Raw genomic sequence first — 21,655 nt, 5'->3', positions numbered from 1 at the left:
GATTCTCCAGCATCTGCAGTTCCTACTATCTCTGACCCTTATAAGGAAATGGTTTACAAAATTTCCACCAAAAAGTTAGCATATCAGGCAACTTCTGAGCTGGTCTCTTAAAAAGGATAGAAAGAGGTATGATACTTTAAAACATTACCCGATGCTTATGCAAAATTGCATTCAAATTCTTAAAATTGGAATCACACAGCTTTTTAAATAATGTATTGTTATATCATAAAGATTAGTACTTCACGTATTTTCTTCCAAAAATCACTGCTGTTGTATTTGTCACCATTTACACATCTTGCTAGATTAATTGACCTGTATAAAAACATTGTGATTCCATTTGCAAATAAAAAGCTGCAATACTTTAAAATTACAAAAATAGACTTTTAAAATTATATTCAAAGTGTAATATTTTCAATATGCAATAATGCAGGAATTAATTTTGTTTTCAGATTGGAGCTGGTGCGGGCTTACCTGGCATAGTGGCAGCAAAATGTGGTGCCAGTGTGATTTTATCGGATGGTGCAGAGATTCCAAATTGCTTGAATAACTGCCGCCTCAGTTGCCAGATTAATAAACTTGAGGATGTGCCGGTCATCGGTTTAACCTGGGGGCAAATATCCCCTGATCTCGTGTTGTTACCGCAGATAGACATAATTCTGGGTTCTGATGTGTTTTATGACACTGAAGGTAAAGGTTTAATATTTACAAAGCCTATACTTCTACATTACGATAGAAAGGATTTTCTTATGTTTTGGATTGACCAAATAATGTTAGTTACTGCTATATTTATCTTAGAGGGAAAACAGAATTTCACAGCATATAACTTTGACAGATTATAAAAACTCCTTTTCATCAAATTCCACTTAGGCAAGTTTCAGTTAACTGCCTGGACACAAAATTTGGCAGATTTCTTTTCATTTCCTTGTAAAACACTTGGGAATGTTTTTACAAGTTAAAAAGTGCAGCATAAATGCAGATTGTTAAAATCAACACAATTAACCATGAAGCAGAACTTGCTATTCAAATGCTCCATCAAGTTACTGAACACCAAAATAAAACAAAGAACAGTGGATGATGGAGATCTAAAACAAAAGCTGAAATTACTGGCAAAACTCAATAGGGCTGGCAGCATCTGGGGAAAAGTCCTTGTCTGTTTACCCTATCCATCTCTGGCACAATCTGCAGATATCAGGTGAAAAGTTAGCAATCTGGCAGTTTCTCTTCATACCTGCTGATTTGAATGCATAGTACTTGATTACCTGCAATATTTTTGCGGTTTTTTCCCCCAAAATATGCTTAAATTTACCTTAACTACTACTTGTTGCAGAGATAGTAGGAACTGCCGATGCTGGAGAATCTGAGATAACAAGGTGTAGAGCTGGATGAACAAAGCAGGCCAAGCAGCATCAGAGGAGCAGGAAAGCTGACATTTCGGGTCTGGACCCTTCTTCAGAAATGGGGGAGGGGAAGGGAATTCTGAAATAAATAGAGAGAGAGGGGGAAGCAGATGGAAGATGGATAAAGGAGCAGATAGGTGAAGAGGAGACGGACAGGTCAAGGAGGCGGGAATGAGACTGGTAGGTAGGAGGTGGGGGTGGGGGTTGAGGTGGGAGAAAGGACGGACAGGTTAGGGAGGTGGGGACAAGCTGGGCTAGTTTTGGGATGCGGTCAAGGGCGGGGAGATTTTGAAGCTTGTGACGTCCACAATTTTACCATTGTGCTGCAGGGTTCCCAAGCGGAATATGAGTTGCTGTTCCTGCAGCTTTCGGGTGGCATCATTGTGGCACTGGAGGAGGCCCAGGATGGACATGTCGTCCAAGGAGTGGGAGGGGGAGTTGAAGTGGTTCGCGACTGGAAAGTGCAGTCATTTGTCACGAACTGAGCGTAGGTGTTCCACAAAGCGGTCTCCAAGCCTCTGCTTGGTTTCCTGATGTAGAGGAGGCCACAACGGGAACAGCGGATACAGTATACCACATTAGCAGATGTGCAGGTGAACATCTGTTTGATGTGGAAGGTTTTCTTGGGTCCTGGAATGGGGGTGAGGTGTGGGGGCAGGTGTAGCACTTCCTGCGGTTGCAGGGAAAAGTGGCAAGGATGGTGGGGAGTTGCAGGGACAGCACCTCATATTCCGCTTGGGAACCCTGCAGCACAATGGTAAAATTGTGAACGTCACAAGCTTCAAAATCCTCCCGCCCCCGACCGCATCCCAAAACCAGCCCATCTCGTCCCTATCCCCCTAACCTGTCCGTCCTTTCTCCCACCTATCCACTCCTCCCACCTCAAACCCCACCCCTACCGCCTACCTACCAGCGTCATCCTCGCCTCCTTGACTTGTCCGTCTTCCCTGGACTGACCAACCCCCACCCTAACTCCCCACCTACACTCACCTTTACTGGCTCCATCCCCGCCTCCTTGACCTGTCCGTCTCCTCTCCATCTATCTGCTCCTTTATCCATCTTCCATCCACCTCCCCCTCTCTCTCTATTTATTTCAGAATCCCCTTCCCCTCCCCCATTTCTGAAGAAGGGTCCGGACCCGAAACGTCAGCTTTCCTGCTCCCCTGATGCTACTTAGCCTGCTTTGCATGTAGTTTAAGGTTCCTGGAAATTTTAAGATAACTTTCACGTTTGTGCTGACAGACATTAAGCTTAATTTCTTATCAATTTATTGATGAATGTGACAAACTAGAAAATAATGTTGTCTTTCTTTTTAAAAAATAGACTTTGAGAATATATTAACAACAATTTTTTACCTCATCCGAAAAAATCCACATGCACTTTTCTGGACCACGTATCAGGAACGTAGGTAAGTTTTTAAATTACTACTTGTGCCTGAACAACATTTTAAATCCCTTTTATTAGCATTTTTGATTGAAGTACTATTTCAATGTAAAATTTTCAGTTGATAATTATTCCAACTGAATAATAAAAACTTCCGGTTTATGGAATTGAGGCATTCTTCCCCTTGTGTAATATTTCTATTGCCAGTTGCTTAGACCATCTGCTAGCCAACGAGAAGGGAGATACTGGCTTTCTGTCTGGCTGTAGCTTAAACTCACAAGCTTTGTAGAACAGGCTAACAAGTTCACCCGCTTGATTGCATTTATATTTTAACAGAAGTACTTCTATGTAAGAAATCACACTCTCAGTCAAGACATTGCCATTTTCAGCTGAGGCATTAGTTTAGGGAAATTAATAGGGCAAATGCCTTATCAGTACATTAAAAGATTTTTCTGAATAAATAATTTTCAGAAACTGACTGGTATGCACTAATTGAATTAACTTTTTTGTTGTATATTTGAAGGCAGAATCCTGACATCATAATAAAATGTTTACTGCTGAAACTATTTTCTTATCAGAACTGCACCAAAATCTTTAAGAAAAAAAAATGAAATTCCATTGCATTGCACAATTGAATAAATAGTGCAATGGAGCAAATATATCAACACAAACCTATAGTTTAACCTAAGCTGTTCCATTCACAAGTATATTTTCCCAATAACACTCAAGCAGAAACAATGGTATGCAGCTGGTGAAGCCATTTGAATTTCTTTGCAAGTGGACATAGGTGATTTTTGGGGCATATTTAAATTGTTTCCCACTTTTCATACCAGTACATTTTGCACTTCAATTCTACTGTATTAATTCCACTTCTATTCCTAGGATACCACAATCCAATGGGATATTATGCCAATTTTCATTATTCTAGACCGTCCAACATGGCACTCTTAAAACTTTACATTATTAACCTCACTGCAAATGAGAAACGTTTGGGTTGCAGGAGATATGCACTTTTGCTGTAAATGTCCTTTTACTATAATTTTTTTTCTTCCAGTGCTGATTGGTCAATTGAATCATTGTTGTATAAGTGGAATTTGAAGTGTGTTCACATTCCACTAGAAACATTTGAAGCAGATGAAGAATTCCTTGCTGGATCCAACCTCCCTGGAAGTCACACTATTCAGATGATGATTATCACTTTAGGGACTAGTATTCCTTCAGTAACCTGAAGCTAATTCAATGGCAAAAATAGATATGCTATTCTTGCTGAATGGGTTGTTTTAGAAAGGCTGCAATCACCATATGTGCTGTAATTTTTTCATGTAGAATCAATGTATAGGATAATTCTGAAGAAAACCTGAACATCCCAGTTTAGTATTTGATACTATGTGGAAAAACTAGCGACAAAAATATTTAACTGCAGCAGTTTTGCTGTTGATAGAATTGGTCTGGCATGGAAGGAACAAATAGCAATGTATGGTATCAAAGCTTTTATTAACTTGAAAACCAATAATCCCTTATTTTTGATATAAAGTATCCCAGTTACTATCTCCTACAAAACCACTGAACCAAAAACTGTACTAATTATGTGTATTTCATGTTCTAGCTTAATTTTGATTGTTTGAAGACCCTAAACAAGAAAATAAGGCAGTAGCTTTCCCATTCTATCCAGTCCTCATTTGTAGCTGGAAGTACAATGAAATGATTGTTGTTTACCCCTGCTCCAAGACTATAAAAATAATGTTATAGAAAACATTTCCTTTTCACAATGATTATTCTAGCTTGATACAAGTTGATCTCCAACATACACTTGAATTAGGAGATATTTTATTTGCACAAAGCAACCAGGAATTTTTTTTAGTTGAATCATTTTGTTCCAAGTACCAATTCTTACCCCCACCCCACCCCATTCTAACTCTTAAACAGAGGAACAAGTTAAATATTTACATATATAACATTTTCCCCTAATCAGAAATAAATGGACACATCTAATTTGCTTCCCCTAATGGTGAAATGAAACTGCTTGATGGGTGTTTATTTTAAATTGGTTGTACTTTATCCATAGTCTCAATCACTTGTTCCTCTCCAAAGAAGAACTTATGCTACATTTGATATCCAATTACCCCATGTTCCAAATACGAATTCTGGTGACAACCAAACAATTTAATGCATAATTAACCCTTTACAATGTTATTGCTGATTTTGCATTGCCAAGCAACCATAGTTAATGTTACAGCATTGCTAAATAATAACTTTGCCAATGTTTAGTTGAATTAGTTCAGGTAGTTAACTTCAATCAATTAGAAACTGAAGACCAAAGTAAATATATCATATTGCGCTAACACAGATCTTGAAGTTTACATTTGTTTTGCTGGGTGTTTGAATGCTGGTCTTTCTCCCCAAGCATTATGCAGACTTATACATGTTTGATGCGATGACATAATTTGCAGTTGTGCCTTCAATGCAGAAAATAAACTCCACTGGTTAATGTCTCACCCCTGCATTGAAAGCAAAGTAAGTGAACTGTAAATAAATAAATACCAATAGAAAATAGAGCCAAAATTAAAAACTTTCTGTAAGTAGATAGGATGGAAGGTTAAATTAGTAAAGGAAAATAAAGATTAACGTAAGCTCTTTCTTCATGATCTTAAGCAGCAGCTCATCCTAGCCAACTGATGAGCAGTAGAGAAAGGTTACAGTTAAGGATACTGCAAATATGATCAGTTTGGTAATTGTTATTTGTTATTGAAAGCATTCATTAAAAGTTATTTTCAGCCTCCAGCTATTTAACAAATGCAATAATGGACTTTAGCAACATTCTTTTGACAAGATTTTATTGAATGTAAATATATTGAACTTCACTAATTCCAAACCTCATTTTGGGAGTTTGAAACGCGCTTATGTTCTGCTCCAGCAATCATTAGGTAAGGATTAAAGTTAATAAGAATCTTGCAGGACAACAAGGTGCAGGGCTGGATGAACACAGCAGGCCAAGCAGCATCATAGGAGCAGAGAGGCTGACGTTTCGGGCCTAGACCCTTCATCAGAAAAGGGGGAGGGGAAGGGGGTTTTGAAATAAATAGGGAGAGAGTGAGAGGCGGATAGAAGAGGGATAGAGGAGAGGATAGGTGGAGAAGAAACAAACAGGTCGAAGAGGCGGGGATGGGGCCAGGAAAGGTGAGTGTAGGTGGGGAGTTGGGAAGGGGATAGGTCAGTCCAGGGAGGACGGACAGGTCAAGGGGGTGGGATGAGGTTGGTCGGTAGGAGATGGAGGTGCGGCTTGAGGTGGGAGGAGGGGATAGGTGGGAGGAAGGGATAGGTGGGAGGAAGAACAGGTTAGGGAGGCAGGGACGAGCTGGACTTGCAGACTTGGTTGATGTTTTCACTCAATCTTCCAGCATTCAATTTTAGAGAAACTCATTTTGGAATAGCATTTTCACTTGCTCATACCAAACTCTATGTTCCCTCTACAAACACAGCTGCTAAGTATTTCCAGTGTTTTTCAATTACTTGAAGTCTGTTGGAACTTCACGTTTCACATGAATGTTTGTGTATTATGTCAACAGACTGATTTTAATCTAAATAGAAGCTGCATAATACTCATCACACTAACTGCAGAAATATGGACAAAACCATGGTTTTTTTCCTTCTCTATAGCATGACTGTTGTGCTAGATTAATATGACAGCAGTTCTACAGGTTAGTTTGCTCCTTGTAGAAAATTTGTACTACTTCAAATCAATACTCTAGTTGTTTCTTCCATCCGGTCTTATTCATTGATGTTAACGAACCACAACCTTAATAAAAAGCCATTTCTGAAGTCTAGATTTATGGCTTAGCAATAATTTGCCACATTCAGTGTTCTCCTGGCAACACAGTTTACATAACTATTTAATAATCTCTAGCTGCATAAACTGTGGCCCCTTTGTAAATGAGCTAAGATGTCTTAGCTATATGAAAATGGTCATCTATTAAATAAGTTATGAAATTTAGACCACATTACCCAACCTCATACAGAATTGAAACAGTGCAAAGCTACGCTGCGGACAATGCACCTCAGTCAACCTAAGTAACATCCGCAATACATATTGGATAGAAGTGCCCAAAGCTAGCACTGTCTTATTGTACTGTTCTAAATATTTATCTTCCCCTTTCAAGATGTACAATAAAAACAGGAGTATAACATTCAGCCCTTCAGTACTGCTTTAACTAACAAGATCAAAGTTGATCTTCTACCTCAGTTCTCTGTCCTGCATTATTCCGTCTGAAGCATCATTGAATGACAATTGAAGTTATAATACAGCTGTAACGAAGCACAATTCAAATATGATTTTTTTGAAACTTGGAAACAATTCGACAAATCCAATTCCTCATGCTTCAACTGTTCTTCCTAGTAAGAATGTTGATGTTCAAGCCTGTCCTTGCAGCAGAATTCAGATAGGTTAGGGAAGAAAACTCCCTGTTAACATGCTATATTAATTCCAACATCTATTTTAATTTATTCAGAGATAGTAGGAACTGCCGATGATGGAGAATTTGAGATAATAAGGTGTAGAGCTGGATGAACACAGCAGGCCAAGTAGCAGAGGAGCAGGAAAGCTGACGTTTCGGGTCTGGACCCTTCTTCAGAAATGGGGGAGGAGAAGGGGATTCTGAAATAAAGACAGAGAGGTGGAGGTGGAGGTGGATAGAAGATGGATAAAGGAGCAGATACTTGGAAAGGAGATGGACAGGTTAAGGAGACGGGGACGGAGAAACCAAGCGGAAGCCTGGAGACTGCTTTGTGGAACACCTGCGCTCGGTTCGTGACAAACGACTACACTTCTCAGTCGCGGACCACTTCAACTCCCCCTCCCACTCCTTGGACGACATGTGCATCCTAGGCCTCCTCCAGTGCCACAACGATGCCACCCAAAGGTTGCAGGAACAGCACCTCATTTCTCTTGGGAACCCTGCAGCCCAATGGTATCAATGTGGACTTCACAAGCTTCAAAATCTCCCCGACTCCAAAAACATCCCAAAACCAGCCCAGCTTGTCCACTCCTCCTATCTCAACCCCCACCCACATCCCTGCCTCCTTGACCTGTCCACCTTCCTTTACTGGCTCCATCCCTGCCTATCTCCTCTCTGCCTATTTGCTCCTTTATCCATCTTCCATCCATCTCCCACCCCTCCCTATTTATTTCAGAATCCCCTTCCCCTCCCCCATTTCTGAAGAAGGGTCCAGACCCGAAACGTCAGCTTTCCTGCTCCTCTGATGCTGCTTGGCCTGCTGTGTTCATCCAGCTCTACACCTTGTTATTTATTTTAATTTGCTTTTTTTAAACTCACCTGAAATCAAATAAGTCTTAATTTTCATTTGTCTATTATAACAGGCTCACATCTGCAGTTTTTGCATCCAAAGATTTTAATTATTGATGTTTCCTCACCAGCTTACGACAGCAAGAACAGGCCAAAAAAGGGCGTGAAAAGTTGTTTCATGTTTTCCATGCAAAGCCAAGGGCAACTCCAGACTTCAAAAATCTAATCTTACCAAAGGCTGTCAGTTCTGCCCTGGTAGCCTATGTTGTGGAAAGTGGGTATCTTCACCCAAATTTCAGCTCTTACACATATGACATTGCCAGCTGGTTTCACTAGCAGCATGCAGATGACATTCCAACTATAACAAGGAATGGGGCCTAAGTTGCCAACAGAAAAGTTTTGGCTGCTGGTGTTGCCGAATTCCAATCGCTCTGCTTCCCACTCCATTTTAAAAACACATCAATTTTTCATGGTTGGTGTACTGTAACCATAATAGCAAGTTGAGGGAGAATACAAACACCTTTTTCCCCAGTCAACAGCAAGATTTAGGTTTGAGCGCTTACAATGTCTGTAAAAATTGCTGTACAATACAGATGACATTTCCAAATGAAATGTTATAAATGTTTACTACATATCTAGCACATGTATTACAAATACAACTATACCTTAGAGCAAATTTGTGCTATGAAAAAATTACAAATTTTTAGGATAATATTTCTCAAACAGGCAAAACTACTGTCTGGAGTTATATTGCAGTATGCCTGAAAACACATTTGATCCCATATTAAAACACACAACCCACAGAGTAGGGAGCATGAATCACCAGCTTCCATCTTACGGCATGTAAAATTCCATTCTACGAGTAGTGTAAAGTCTTAAAAATCCCATTTGAATAGTCACATCGTGCAGAGGTACAGCCAACACTATGCAACCAGGTATACTACTGTAAAGTTCCAAAGACAATTTTTCAGTGTCTAAGAGAAAGGATTTCATTACTATTCAACATATAAAGAGGTGACAAGATTCAAGTGTGGAGTATTTATGTAGCTACTGTATATTTTTACAAATACAGTAACAACATTCTAAGATAACTGAACTGTTGCTATCTCCTAAAATATCAAGACCAGAAAAGGGGGTCTGCCCAACATCTCTGGCAGACAGGGATGCCAGGGCTACAATTTCTTCCATTGTACTATTTTTATCCAACGAACATCATGTGGTTTACAGCTTGTCCTTCCCACACATCAAGAAAAGCTCTGACAACCAGAAGTGAGACTTCAGAGTTAAATTGCATGTGCAACTCAATTTATTCCCAGCCGTGCTATGGTCATCACTCTGCAATACAAGTACTGAAGGATCCCTATGTAATGCTTCGTTGTCTGGTCAGCATTTTTCTTTCTGTGCGATACATCTGAATAAAATTGCTCTAAGCTCTGGACAAATATAGTTACCTTTGCATGTTGTATGAAATGATCTGTTTAGCACATTTGTGGCAAATTTTGAGTTCTAACTGAAATCTGGACAGGTCCCAATGATATCAGAATCTTGTGTTTTTCAGTTCAAATGCAATGCAAATAAGACCAGGCTTAGCTTAAGTTAGAACCGCATGATTATTTCCCAGTGGAGCAAAAATCATTTCAAATATCCAAGTATTGAGGTCAGGTTTTTATGAACAAGGAAATAATTAATTTAAAGCTTTGTGCCAAGTTTCCAGCACAAGAGCTCTGGATCCATGCACACAGTAGCTACAAAGATAAACTTTAACCTTAAAGATTGTCAAAATTTAATGTTTACCAAAATGGTCTAAGAATTTTCAAAGCAGATCAACTGATTTTTTTAAAAAAGTGAGATGTTGAATTTAAGCAACAATTTCTCCCCTGCACAATTGTTTTCATTTAGTAAATCAAAACAATAGTTCCCATCTGCAGTAGCTCAACCGAGCAACCACACGTCTAAGTCAATATCCCAAGATCACTGAAGAATGTATTCAGAAAACAGCTTTTAACAGTTATAAACATGGAACAATTAACACCAAGAAAAAAAATCTTTAATATCATTACAGACATACAAGTTGTACAGGATTCATGTACTGAAGCTAATAAAACTGTTAATTACACTCAATTTCAAAAATTAACAGCATTCTAAACAGTGTATTCCATGTGGTAATGGATAAACCACATTACCAAGTACAAAAACAAGGTAGCTAAAGGTGCTTACTGCCTGCTCCATAATTTACACGCAGCCACGTCTCTGGAGGTGCAGCTGACAGGCATTTTACTGGACAGCCATATTTTCTGCACGTCAAGGCATCATTACAGGAGCAATCAGGAGAATACAGGACACAGCCAAGCACTCTGCACTGCACTGCAACACGCCACCTTACAGCTAACCCGCTTTACAGAACTGCTACACAACTGCGCCTAGTGCACAAAAATACATGAGACAATAAGATTAGTATTAGACTGAAATAAAAATAACAGAAAAAGACATATGCAAAGTTGAAATTTAGAAAGATAATTACTTCAGCGTACAGAAAAAAAAAACTTTACAAAACCTGGAAATACGTTCCATGCTTTTTACCTTATGTACATATCCAAGCCAAAATGCATCTGAAGTCGAACATTTCACTAAATTGTAAGAAGTTTAAGTAATAGCAACACAGATGGCACATAACACATAATGAGCCTTCTCAGACACTAATTTTAATTCAAGACTTAAACTGACAAAACCTATTATAAACAATAATGTTATAATAACCTTTTAAGTAGATCACTGCTTATTTTAGGAAGGTCTCTCCACCACCTAAACAGTTGTCAAGAGTTGGTATTTCTTGCAAGGCATCTACCATGTAAATCTTCCAGCCATCCAGAATATCTAGAACAAACAGACAAATTAAACTTTTTTAAAAAATCTCCTTCACAAATGTTAAAAAATATCCAAAATAACCTTGCTTACTAGAATTGTAGAAGTTACACTTAGTTCAAACAGGGGTCCACCTGTTCAGCACAAAAGCTTTTCCCTTTTGTTCTTACAACAGGATAATTAAATTTTAAAAAGTATACTTCACCCAAAGAGTACATTCCATTAAATTTATACTTATGGGATTCTCGAGGGCAACTTTCAGGTAACATGATATTGGATATGAACAACTAAATAACAAAAAGGTCCAACACCATTTCAACTATCAAAGCTTGCATGTATGCCTCACTGAAGGCTGCCTCTGGAACAAATATTTAATTTGCCATAACGTCAAAATGTTAGCACAGGAAATAGTAAGGCAGCTAATACTAACAATTTTGCAATTGCTGAATGAAAAATTGTCTAAAAACTTTTTTGAAAGCTTTGAAATCATGCAAATAAAACTCTGCATAAACAGAATATTAATATGATTTCTGGAACACCAAACACAATCCAATAAAAATTATTTACAAAGTGCAATTTTCAATTCCAGTCTTGTGTAACTTCCCACTTAGTATCACAAAACAAGTCTTGATATCACCACTATCATGATTAAAACCTACAGTATTATCTATAAAACCAAAAATTCTAGATGCCTTAATACTTCATTGCAATTCCTTTCTTTCATTTTGTATCCATTCTATGGATATTTGTATCCATTAATATTAAACCTCAAATTTTTAAGTAAAACCAAATCAACAACTTTCTCATGCAGAGAAAAAAATGGATGCTGGTGACAACTGGCAATACTCATTAGCAAGTTGAATAAAATGCTCGTCTGTCATGCAGATGTAATTACCAATCATTTCATTTAGAAGACAATATCTGTCATCATTTAAATACAATCCTTTTAACGGTTGACAAAGAAGAGTTTGTTTTATCAGCTTGTACCTGACTGCATTGTAATCGTAATATTAAACCAAGACTTCAATATCTATATTAACTCCACACTTGAAAGTCAGGAGCTTGATAACATACTCACCAGTTGCCTGGGTGAATGCAGCCACAACAAAACTGAAGAAAAGTGGCATTATCCAAGACAAAGTAATCCGCTTGCTCAGCACCCTTGCCAGTGAACTCAATATCCATCCCTTCACCAGTGTATTGTTGCGACTGCAGTACATATAATCCTCAGGATGCAGTATATCAACTCATCAAGCTTACTCCAACAGCACCTACCTGCCACAAGACCTCTCCCACCCTGAAGAACATGAGAAGCAAAATCATGGATACATCATCATGATCCCAGAGACACGAAAGGATTCTGACTTGGGACTAAAAATAACTTGCTTCATCATTGCTGGATAAAAATCTTAAGACCCCACCCAATACCACTCAAGCATCTGAACTGTACTATTCTGTGAATCTACTACAAAGACTGCAGCAGTTAAAGATGATCCATCACCACAATCTCAGTGCAACCAGGGCCGAGCAATATTTGTAGCCTTGCCAAAAATAACACGAAGATTATATTAAATTTGTGATTCTCAAATTTTAGGTCCAAAGTGTTTGTGCCATGTTGTGTTACGACCTTTGAAAAATGTTAGGTTACAATAAATTAAAACCTTACTTTGGATAAAAAAGATTCACATGACATGATTATTTGTAATCTGTTGCTGTCATGGTAGCAAGATGCAGTTTCACCATTCATTGAGCATCTGCAGCAATCAGCAATGTAAATGTCCAAAAAATGACTTGCATTGTGAACCAAGGTGTTTTCCATTCAAACAAATATTTCAAGCTAAAATAACAATTGCAAATAAAAACGTTTAAAAGATAGAAAATAATGACTTCACTTTTATAATAAGGTAACATTTCAATCCTAGGCATTTTACTTCCAAAAATGGGGATTGTGGAATTAAACAAGATAACGTATTGTAACATAAGATGAGAGATAGCATGAAGGTTTGAAGTTTGACATTTACCATTTGGTGATTAAAAAGAGTATTAAGATATGGAACATATTAATGCATATATTGAACCAACTTAATGATTTTAAACCTGTCATACAATGATATCGATTGTGCATGGAAATCCCTCATGAAGCCCCAAAACCCCAGGTGTCACCCAACTGTAGATGACTACTGCTAAGCACTCCAACATCAGAGGTTCCACTGCTTGGTTATAGAAATGATTGGTTGGTTGTTGCAGGCTGAAGTTAGATGCAAAGTCAAATAAACATGGGAGAGAGTACAGAAAGAAAGGGTGCAGACTAAGCGAAGTTCTGTGTGCGAGAAAAGGTACGGGGTAAAAAGAAGTGCACGAGGTCAAGCACTCAAGAGTGGAGGACAGAAAGCAAAGTGACCACTTGGCCCAATGACAGCATAACCACTCAAACAAGGCCAGTGATATGCCTGCAATTGTACAAGTTAATAATTACTCTTCTGGTGAAGGGAATCAGTGGAAAAGCAAGGTTGACGACAAGGTGCATCGTTGACAGTGTTCAGGTTTACTGTGGAAAATAAGTGTCAGAAAAACTATTCAATGTAATATTGTGTTATTGTGTCCATAACCTGCTGCATAATTTCAAAAGTGATTGAGAAAACTGGGCCTGTTTTCTCTAGAGTTTTGAGGAATCTACTCCTGCCAAAATTAGAAAAATAAAATTCCCACATGATCTAAAATCTACTTCAATCATTAAAATTTTAAATTTAAATATCTTCTGCCCACTTGGGTATTCATTTCAAAAAAAAAGTGAACTACAAAATTTGGAGGGAGTGGTCAAAGTCTCACTTTGTTCAGTAAAACAAGTGGCAATCAGATTGAGGCAATCTGAACCATAAACCACTTTCTTTTCCATTTCTGATGTTCTCATTCTTATGTTATTCTAATTTGTTTTTGGCTCTGCTTGGGTTTTTTTTTCCAGACTCTAATTCATCCCTGGAACAGCTTTTACCTACCATTAAGCTTCAGACAGGAAAATTATTCACAAGATTTGAGTGCACAGGGCTCACAAAGTCTCTCCAGCCACAAGAGGAACCAGCAGCATACATCATTTTTATAAAAATTTAATATCCATATCACTACTTCTTTAAAAGAAAGATCATGAAGTACCATATTTTTTGAGTTCTTTTTTTTCTGCTGCTGTTCAAATCCGAATGTGGATGACAAACTAAGGAAAATGGTTTGAATAAGTTACTGTGCCTGAAGTGTGAAGGAGCCAAATTATCAGAAGAGACAGCATCTTGGCATCATGACTTCAACTGTTATTTCAACTGTTTGCTCATTCAGCTCTCACACTGCTGGGCACAGCAACTCCCCCAGGCCAGTAGCCCTGCTAAATAGGAAAAAATGCAAGTTAATCAATTCCTCAAACACTTTTTAAAATATAAAAGCAGGAATTATCTCCACAGAAATGTTTCTTCACCACCCCCCCCACACTGATGCTAACCAAAGCGGGTGTCAAAGAGGTAACCACCAGCATCACAATGGCTCATGGTCAATACACAACACTGCAGATTTTCAATCAAAAATGTCACATTTAAGAGGAAATGACAGAACTTTCATTCCTTGATGTTGATCAAACTGAAGTCATTAATTCACAAATTATGCAAGTACGCAGGATTACTCAGTCTGCAGTACTATTTACTAACTGTCCGTGTGGAATTGGCATTCAGGAATTAACGTTTCAGCTGCACAAACAGTGGTACATACATACTGATAAACTAACATGCAATGGTTTCAACTACAAAACGGTAGTTGGGAAATTATCCCCCATGACTAATAATGGAAATTCAATGGAGTCAGCATCAAGACCTCCCCTTTAAGAATTTCTCAATAACCAAAAGCAACTTTAATAGTTTAGTCATTCATTCACCCTTAAAGCCATAAATATGCATTTTTACTTTCGAGAATGATTCAAAAAATAATGCTACTACTTTAGTGTATTTACTCACTTTGGTGCAATTTACCACTTTTTTACGGTGATTCAATTCCATCTTTCTGTGGAGATCTTGAATATATGGGGGTTTTAGACCGGGATTTTGACTTTGATCCTCGAGACATTTGCGATCCACTCCTAGATCTTGATACAGACCGAGACCTTGACTTTGATTTAGATTTTGACTTCGATCTTGATCTTTCAACAGACCTCGATTTTGAATGAGATCTAGATCGAGAATAGGTGCGAGACCTGGACCTGCTGTAGCGGGATCTTGATCTAGTTCGACTTCTGGACCTTGTACGGGATCGACGTCGTCTTCTAGGACTGAGAAAGGAAAAAGTTTTAGTAAGATTAATAAGTGGAAAATAATACAAAAAAATGTATGAAATCTCTGACAAAACCACTGTTTGCCAATTTTCACAGCCCTCTACACCCAAAGCTGTCTGCATTTGAGCTTCATAGGTAATATCATCTCTCAATGCCTCCCTTGAAGTGCAAGTTTTAATTTGTGTATGTGACTCACAATGATAGGAAATGTAACCAAGGGGCAATGCAGATGACAAACCTTCCACCACCTGAAATCCACCTAGATGTTTCTTTCCAAGAGGCACTGTTACCTATCCATAAGCACTCTTTCCATCTTGAGCTCATTAAACACAACATAATACAGTTTTTCACTTCACTAGGTTTATATTAAAAACAATAAGCCCATGCACATTGGGAAATTAAGACAACTATTAAATCTTTAAATAAAAACCGAAAGAACTGCAGACGCTGTAAATCAGGAACAAAAACAGAAGTTGCTGGAAAAGCTCAGCAGGTCTAGCAGAATCTGTGAAGAACAAAATCAGATTTAACATTTTGGGTCCAGGTTGGGCTTTTCCAGCAACATGTGCTTTTCTATGAAATCTCTAAACCATTTTAGCCATGCAATTCTCCCATGTGACAATTTAATTATTGAATGCCACTTTGTGTCTGTAATTTGCAGCTGCCAAAAAGCAGAATGGTTAGCATCACCTCTCTCCAAATGCAAAGGCTAAGGCACCCACAGATAATCAGTTGTCCCCACATTACTAAAAGCTGACACAGCCAAAAAGTCAACCAAGCCCCCCCCCCAGCAGGGATTTACATTGTTTGAAATAGTATGTTATAAGAAACAGTTGTTCCTTAGAACAAAGAAATACATGGAACTCAATAAACTAGATCAGGGTCAAAACTCAAGGAATGCTTCAGAAACTAAGTCTATAAAATCCATTCCAAACGGAATTCACAATGCTGTGCAACAGATTTTTTAGGAACATGCTTCATTTCTGTGAAACGTCCATTATATACGTTTACTATTGATCTCAATTCTCCCTTGAATGTTGAGAGATCAAAAATGGTATCACTTGTCTGTTATAACTGTTCGGCTTCCTAAATATTTGCTCAACCACGAGTAAATGAAATAAACGCGTCTTTAACCAAGTGCTCCAGTTAGTTCACGGTATCTCAGGAGTGATAACTGTACGATACAAAACTCTTTGCGCCCAGGCTCAGTAAAGCACATCCTTATCTCAAGAAGAGCAACAAAAGAGTCAGTTTTTAATAACTGTCTAGAGCCTGTGAAAACAGCCTCCCTCGGCGCGGTATCTATTAGCTGGCAATATACAGATTTTAAAAAAATACTGTTAAAAAGGAAAATGTGTATCTACTTGGGATAAAAGAAACGAAACTAGTTACATAAAAATCTAACCAGCCTTTTGATTTGAAGTTAAACCAAAACTTGCCTTTTCGAGGCAGGTTTATACGGCGAGAATCAGCCGAATTTGAACAAGTTGAAATCGATATCTACCCTGACAACTGGAGCAATTTCCCGAAATTCTGACGAAGGGTCACCGGACCCGAAGCGTTAACTCTGATTTTTTTCCTTCTTCACAGATGCTACCAGAACTGCTGAGCATTTCCAGCAACTTCTGTTTTTGTTCCCGAGAACTCTTGACTAGCCCCAAGAAATGGCGACTCTCACAAGTTTATAGAGGAATGGGTGACGGGGGGGGGGGGGGGGCGCTTGATCATGTCTTATTCAGTCCGCCACACAAAACTTTTGGGGGCGGGTAGAATCAATAAAGCACGGCGATGCCACCACCCTCCCCTCCCTTTCTCGCCCACCAACCTGCGGCTTCTCCTGCCGTAGGCGCCACCGTAACGTCGGGACGAGCCTCCTCGGCGGTGTGACTCGGCCGGGCGGCCATAGCGCGCCATTTGCACCCTCAGTTCCCTGCCGTCCAGCATCGCGCCGTCCATGGCGTCGATGGCATCCTCGGCGTCCCTCTTGTCGTGGAACCGGACGAAGGCGAAGCCGCGGCTCTCCCGGGTGAAGCGGTCTCGGGGGATGTAAACGTCGCCCACTTTGCCGTACTTCTCGAACACGCGCTTCAACGTCTCGGGCGACGTGCGGTAAGTTAGGTTGTCCACCTTCAGTGAAGTCATCCCTTCGATATCGGGGGGCATTCGGCCGTAACTCATCGCTACAAATCAATCTAGTGTCCGAACAGTAGGAGGTTAGAAGGAGACTGTGGTAGCGCCGGGTCTATACAGAAAACCGCCAGAAAACCAGCGCCTGGCCCAACGACAATCACAAGATGGCGCCTGCGTGACCCGGAAACACACCCAAACGGCGAGGGAGAGGATGTTCCAAAAATGTACATTTCAACTTCAATTAGAATTTTTTCGCTGCACTCTATGTTTTAAAGTCAACATAATAATTTCTGTACATTTTGTTTCGTCACTGACTCAGGAATTAAATCGGCGCAACCGCGGCGCCCCCTGGGAACTGTAGTTTACCCGCCTCCTGCTCTACTCGGTTCATATTCATCGCTGCCAACGACGTTCAACATTGCGTTCGTTGTCGAGCGGGAAATCGTTAGTCGGGGCGTTATCGACGGCTTTGGAACACCAAGTTAAATCCACTTGAGCGGAAAAATTTTCAAACACTAACATTAATTTCCGATTGCGGCGCATGCGCTTGGCGTTTCCGGTATTGTCCTGGTTGATGTGATTTCTGAGTGAGTGAGGTGGAAGAAGAAGAAGGGAGTGGGGTGGAAAGTGAGTAGGATTGGGAGGGAGGGAGTGAGAGAGTGTTTGATGAGGAGAGTGAACAAGGGAGGAAGAAGGAGAGGGAAGTGGAAGGACGACGTGAGTGAGTGAGGAGCAGTAGAAGAAAGCGGAGTGAGTGAGGAGCAGTAGAAGAAAGCGGAGTGAGTGAGTGAGTGAGGAGCAGTAGAAGAAAGCGGAGTGAGTGAGTGAGGAGCAGTAGAAGAAAGCGGAGTGAGTGACGATGAAAAGAGAGTGAGAATCAGTCTTTTTACCAAACAAAATTCTCATTGCAACCGAAAGGCTGGAATTTGGAAGAATATCGCTTTGAAGTTTGCCAGTCAAAACTAAAATTTATTACCAAGCCCACAAAACAGCGCAACAAGCAAATACCTAGATGTTTAACAATGACACCAGAAGGAACAAAACTCATGAATGTCATAATTTTGGGATGTGGCTTTCTGTTAGTTTTCAGTGCATTTCAAACTGGCGGCAACATAGAAGTGAGTGCTCAGTTCTTGAACGTGAATTCATGCGACTTCCATCATTTCATTTAATGTTGGAAGGAATTAGTAACTTTAAGTTTGTTTTCTTTTGAAGCTTTTTGAAACTTTCAATATAAACTTAATGTCTAACTGCCCTGAATATCTGTAAAGGAAGTAGGTGTTTATTGATGAGTGTAACCGTGAAACTGCCAATGTTGGTTTTGCATTGATAAGATGGCTTAAGTGCAGTTTAAGTTCTCTCAGTTTGAAGTTTTTAGGAGACATATTTTCTTACATTAAACCTATTGCATTTTCAGGCTGAAGGAGGAAGTGTAAAATTGTAATGCAATTTTTTTCTTCTGAAATGAAGCTTTCCAAATGTATATGTTAGTGTATCCAATGTGGAATAGGATCTTATCAAAGCTCTAGCTTTTCTTCGTTTTGGACTTTGATGTTAAGTAACAATAGATTGCTGCGCTTATCAGTTTTGAGTCTATTTGCTGGCATCTAAAATCCACATATCAGCAGGTTCTGGCAGGATTCATTAGATCACGATCAAAAACGAAACCAAAGCTAATTTTCCTTCTCTTGTTGCAGAAATGTTGAAGCCAATTTTAGACACTTTGAAGCTGTGTGTGAGAGCAATGTATAGTTTGAAAAACATTTTAACAAGTTAGGAGAGCTGGTAGTCTACTGTTTTATAGCCAGACTATTAACCAGGAGACCCAAGTAATGTTCTAGCAACCTAAGCTTGAATGCTGCCATGGTTTTTCAATTTAATTTTTAAAAATCTGGAATTAAAAGTCTAATGATGAATGTGAAACCATTGCTGATTGCCGGGAAAAATCCATTTGGTTTATTAATTCCTTTTAGGGAAATAAACTGCTGTCCTTACCTGGTTTGGCTAAACATGACTCCAGATTCATAGCAATGTGCTTGACTGCTCAATGGGCAACTAATGCTGGCCTGGCTCTCATCCAATGAATTAATAAAATTAAAGTTAACAATTTAAGATACTTGAGTACCAAGTATGTGCAGATCGCTTACCACTTGTGCTTTTCTAAAAATGCTCATGTCCTGTATCTGTTCTAAAAAGAATGGTGTCTAATCACGAACAGTAACAGTTGACATGCTCAATCACTTCTCACCTTGGCATGTCATGCTTGAGCCCCACTAAAATTTTCACTTTGTCCCATCCTGGTTATGCTCCCTACTAAAGTTGCCACATTTGCTTTGATGTGTAAAAAGCCTTCTAATATACATAGGGATTGGTTTAATCTCGTATGATGGTTTTTCATAAATGAATAGTTTGTAGACTTGTCATATAGCTAGAAATAAAATGGATGAAGTTGTTTATTTTAGGATTGTTCAAGGTATGGATGCCTTTTAACGGTCAGAAGCTTTGTTGTCAGGGAGATTTTGTGTGTGGGGAATAGTTAATGATGTATCAATGGCGTTCAGGATGATCAGGAAGCCTTTATCATGGGCAAACATGACAATATTGTGGATATGTTAGAAACCTGAAGTATAGTGTCATTTTAAGGGATGGCTGTGTGCAACTCGACTTCCATAAAGATTTTGAGCCTTTTATTTGCAATTCCTAGCAACATAAATGAATACTATTGACAAAGGTTATATTCCCTACCCAGAGCAAAAGTTGATAATATTATTTATTTCTTGGTATAACTTGCTTTCAAGCTTCATGTGTCAAGATTCAATTAAACCTTGAAGATTATTTGCAACGAAAAGTTGGTATCAAGTTCGAGAACCTCAAGTGCAAACTTGAAAGTACCGTAAATGGTAGAAAACTGATTTTGCCATTGTGCAGTGGCTCCCCAGATTGATTAAACTTTTTATCCATATTTTCAAATCCATCCATAACCATGCCTTTCCTTATTTTTGTGACCTCCTCCACCCCTGTTCCTCTAACTCTCGTCTTTTCTGCATCCTCCACCCCATTCACACCAATGTTAGTAGCTGAGCATTCAGCTGTATAGACCTCAAATTCTGGAATTCAAGCTTTCTGTATCATTGATTCTTTTAAAATTGTTTATTAAAACCTTTCTGTTTAAACAAGATTTTAATCATTATTAATATGTCCTTTTTTAGCTTGGTGTCAGTTTTTATCTAATTATTTACTTGTAAAATGCCTTGGAATCTTTTACTACTTTTAAATATTCCAGGTACTTTCAAGTTGCTGTACCAGTGATAATTCTCAAATTTAAACCAAATGATCAGTTTTGTTTCTGTTACTGAAAAGCAAAGGTTCAACAACATGAAGTTTGTTGGAAGGGATAAAATTTACGATAAACCGACACTAGATCGTACAGCTGTGTTAATTTTTGTAATGCTGTTAGCAATGTGAGTAGTAGAAATGACGTGACATGCTTATAAATATGTCCATAAATGTGTGTATGTGTGTTGTGAGGAACCAGCATGAAATAAACTTGATAGCCCAAATTCAAGTTCATAGCATAAAACTTGTCAAGTTTGGTCGTGAGCAAAGCTGTTTGAGAAACGGAAATCTGGTATGAGTGTCTGTCATGTCGGGAACATCTCTTGTACGTGTTTCATTCTGTGCCAAAAATGAAAAATTTATTGGTTGAATCCAGTCTTACACTGGATTTGGAAGTACTTTTAATCTAGGACTTTTGAATTTCTTGACTGGATTAAAGATGAAATTTGATTCACAGCTTTAACTATGGAGACTGAATTTACATGTCCATAGGTATAAATCAGATTATGCCATTAAGTGAGATTATTCATGTACGTCCATGGGGGCAATTCTCTTTATTAACTGGATTTTTGTGAATGGTAATGGAAAGGCTTGGTGATTATAATGCTATTGATGTGGTGTATGTGGACTTCCAGAAAGCATTTGATACGTTGTCACACAACAGATAACAGGAAAGTTATAGGTCATGAGTTAAAAGTCAGCAGCAACATAGATAGAAAATTGGCTGAGTGATTGGGAAACAGAGTAATAGTGGAGAGACAGTAGGAACTGCCGATGCTGGAGAATCTGAGATAACAATGTGTAGAGCTGGATGAACACAGCAGGCCAAGCAGCATCCGAGGAGCAGGAAAGCTGACGTTTTGGGTCTGGACCCTTCTTCAGAAGATCTGTGCTTCAGAACTAACTAGGCCCCAAGCCAAGCTGTTCCAATACAGTTACAA

General features: G+C 38.9%; 2 protein-coding genes across 12 annotated transcripts in view; one reads left to right on the top strand and one right to left on the bottom strand.

Annotated features, from left to right (window-relative positions):
• The window catches only part of mettl23 (methyltransferase like 23), a 21,913-nt gene extending 5,528 nt beyond the window's left edge, over window positions 1-16,385 (top strand). For 2 of the 9 annotated variants that reach the window (XM_048592454.1, XM_048592457.1), the window contains 3 exons: window positions 450-687; window positions 2,721-2,805; window positions 8,212-9,526. In XM_048592454.1, the coding sequence (XP_048448411.1) occupies window positions 450-687; window positions 2,721-2,805; window positions 8,212-8,416 (528 nt within the window). In that variant the 3' untranslated portion in view covers window positions 8,417-9,526. Of the gene's footprint in view, window positions 1-449; window positions 688-2,720; window positions 2,806-3,834; window positions 6,600-8,211; window positions 9,527-12,210; window positions 12,622-15,126 lie in introns of those variants that run through there. The other 7 variants (XM_048592455.1, XM_048592459.1, XM_048592462.1 and 4 more) reach the window with 6 other exon arrangements.
• Window positions 10,106-17,568, bottom strand: srsf2a (serine and arginine rich splicing factor 2a). 3 transcript variants are annotated; one of them, XM_048592465.1, is made up of 5 exons: window positions 17,074-17,568; window positions 14,935-15,245; window positions 14,093-14,315; window positions 10,838-10,954; window positions 10,106-10,500 (listed from the first exon to the last, which is right to left on the bottom strand). In XM_048592465.1, exons 1-2 carry the CDS (start codon window positions 17,424-17,426, stop codon window positions 14,957-14,959), a joined length of 642 nt encoding a protein of 213 aa, XP_048448422.1. In that variant the 5' UTR covers window positions 17,427-17,568; the 3' UTR covers window positions 10,106-10,500; window positions 10,838-10,954; window positions 14,093-14,315; window positions 14,935-14,956. The 3 variants fall into 3 exon arrangements, with proteins under 3 accessions (XP_048448422.1, XP_048448420.1, XP_048448421.1); XM_048592463.1 differs by lacking the exon at window positions 14,093-14,315 and having other exon boundaries at window positions 17,074-17,567; XM_048592464.1 differs by having other exon boundaries at window positions 10,838-15,245.
• Window positions 17,569-21,655: the final 4,087 nt, after the last annotated feature.

The sequence above is a fragment of the Rhincodon typus genome, unplaced genomic scaffold (genome assembly GCF_021869965.1).
Source record: "Rhincodon typus isolate 14 unplaced genomic scaffold, sRhiTyp1.1 hic_rhity00001257, whole genome shotgun sequence".
Classification (NCBI taxonomy): Eukaryota; Metazoa; Chordata; class Chondrichthyes; order Orectolobiformes; family Rhincodontidae; genus Rhincodon; species Rhincodon typus.
This window is presented reverse-complemented; position numbering and strand designations above follow the sequence as displayed.

Coding starts and splice junctions, on each gene's coding strand:
- srsf2a (XM_048592464.1), bottom strand. CDS start 17,426: ATGAGTTACGGCCGAATGCCCCCCGATATCGAAGGGATGACTTCACTG. Junction 15,246..17,073: donor TACGGCAGGAGAAGCCGCAG/GTTGGTGGGCGA, acceptor TTCCTTTCTCAG/TCCTAGAAGACGACGTCGAT.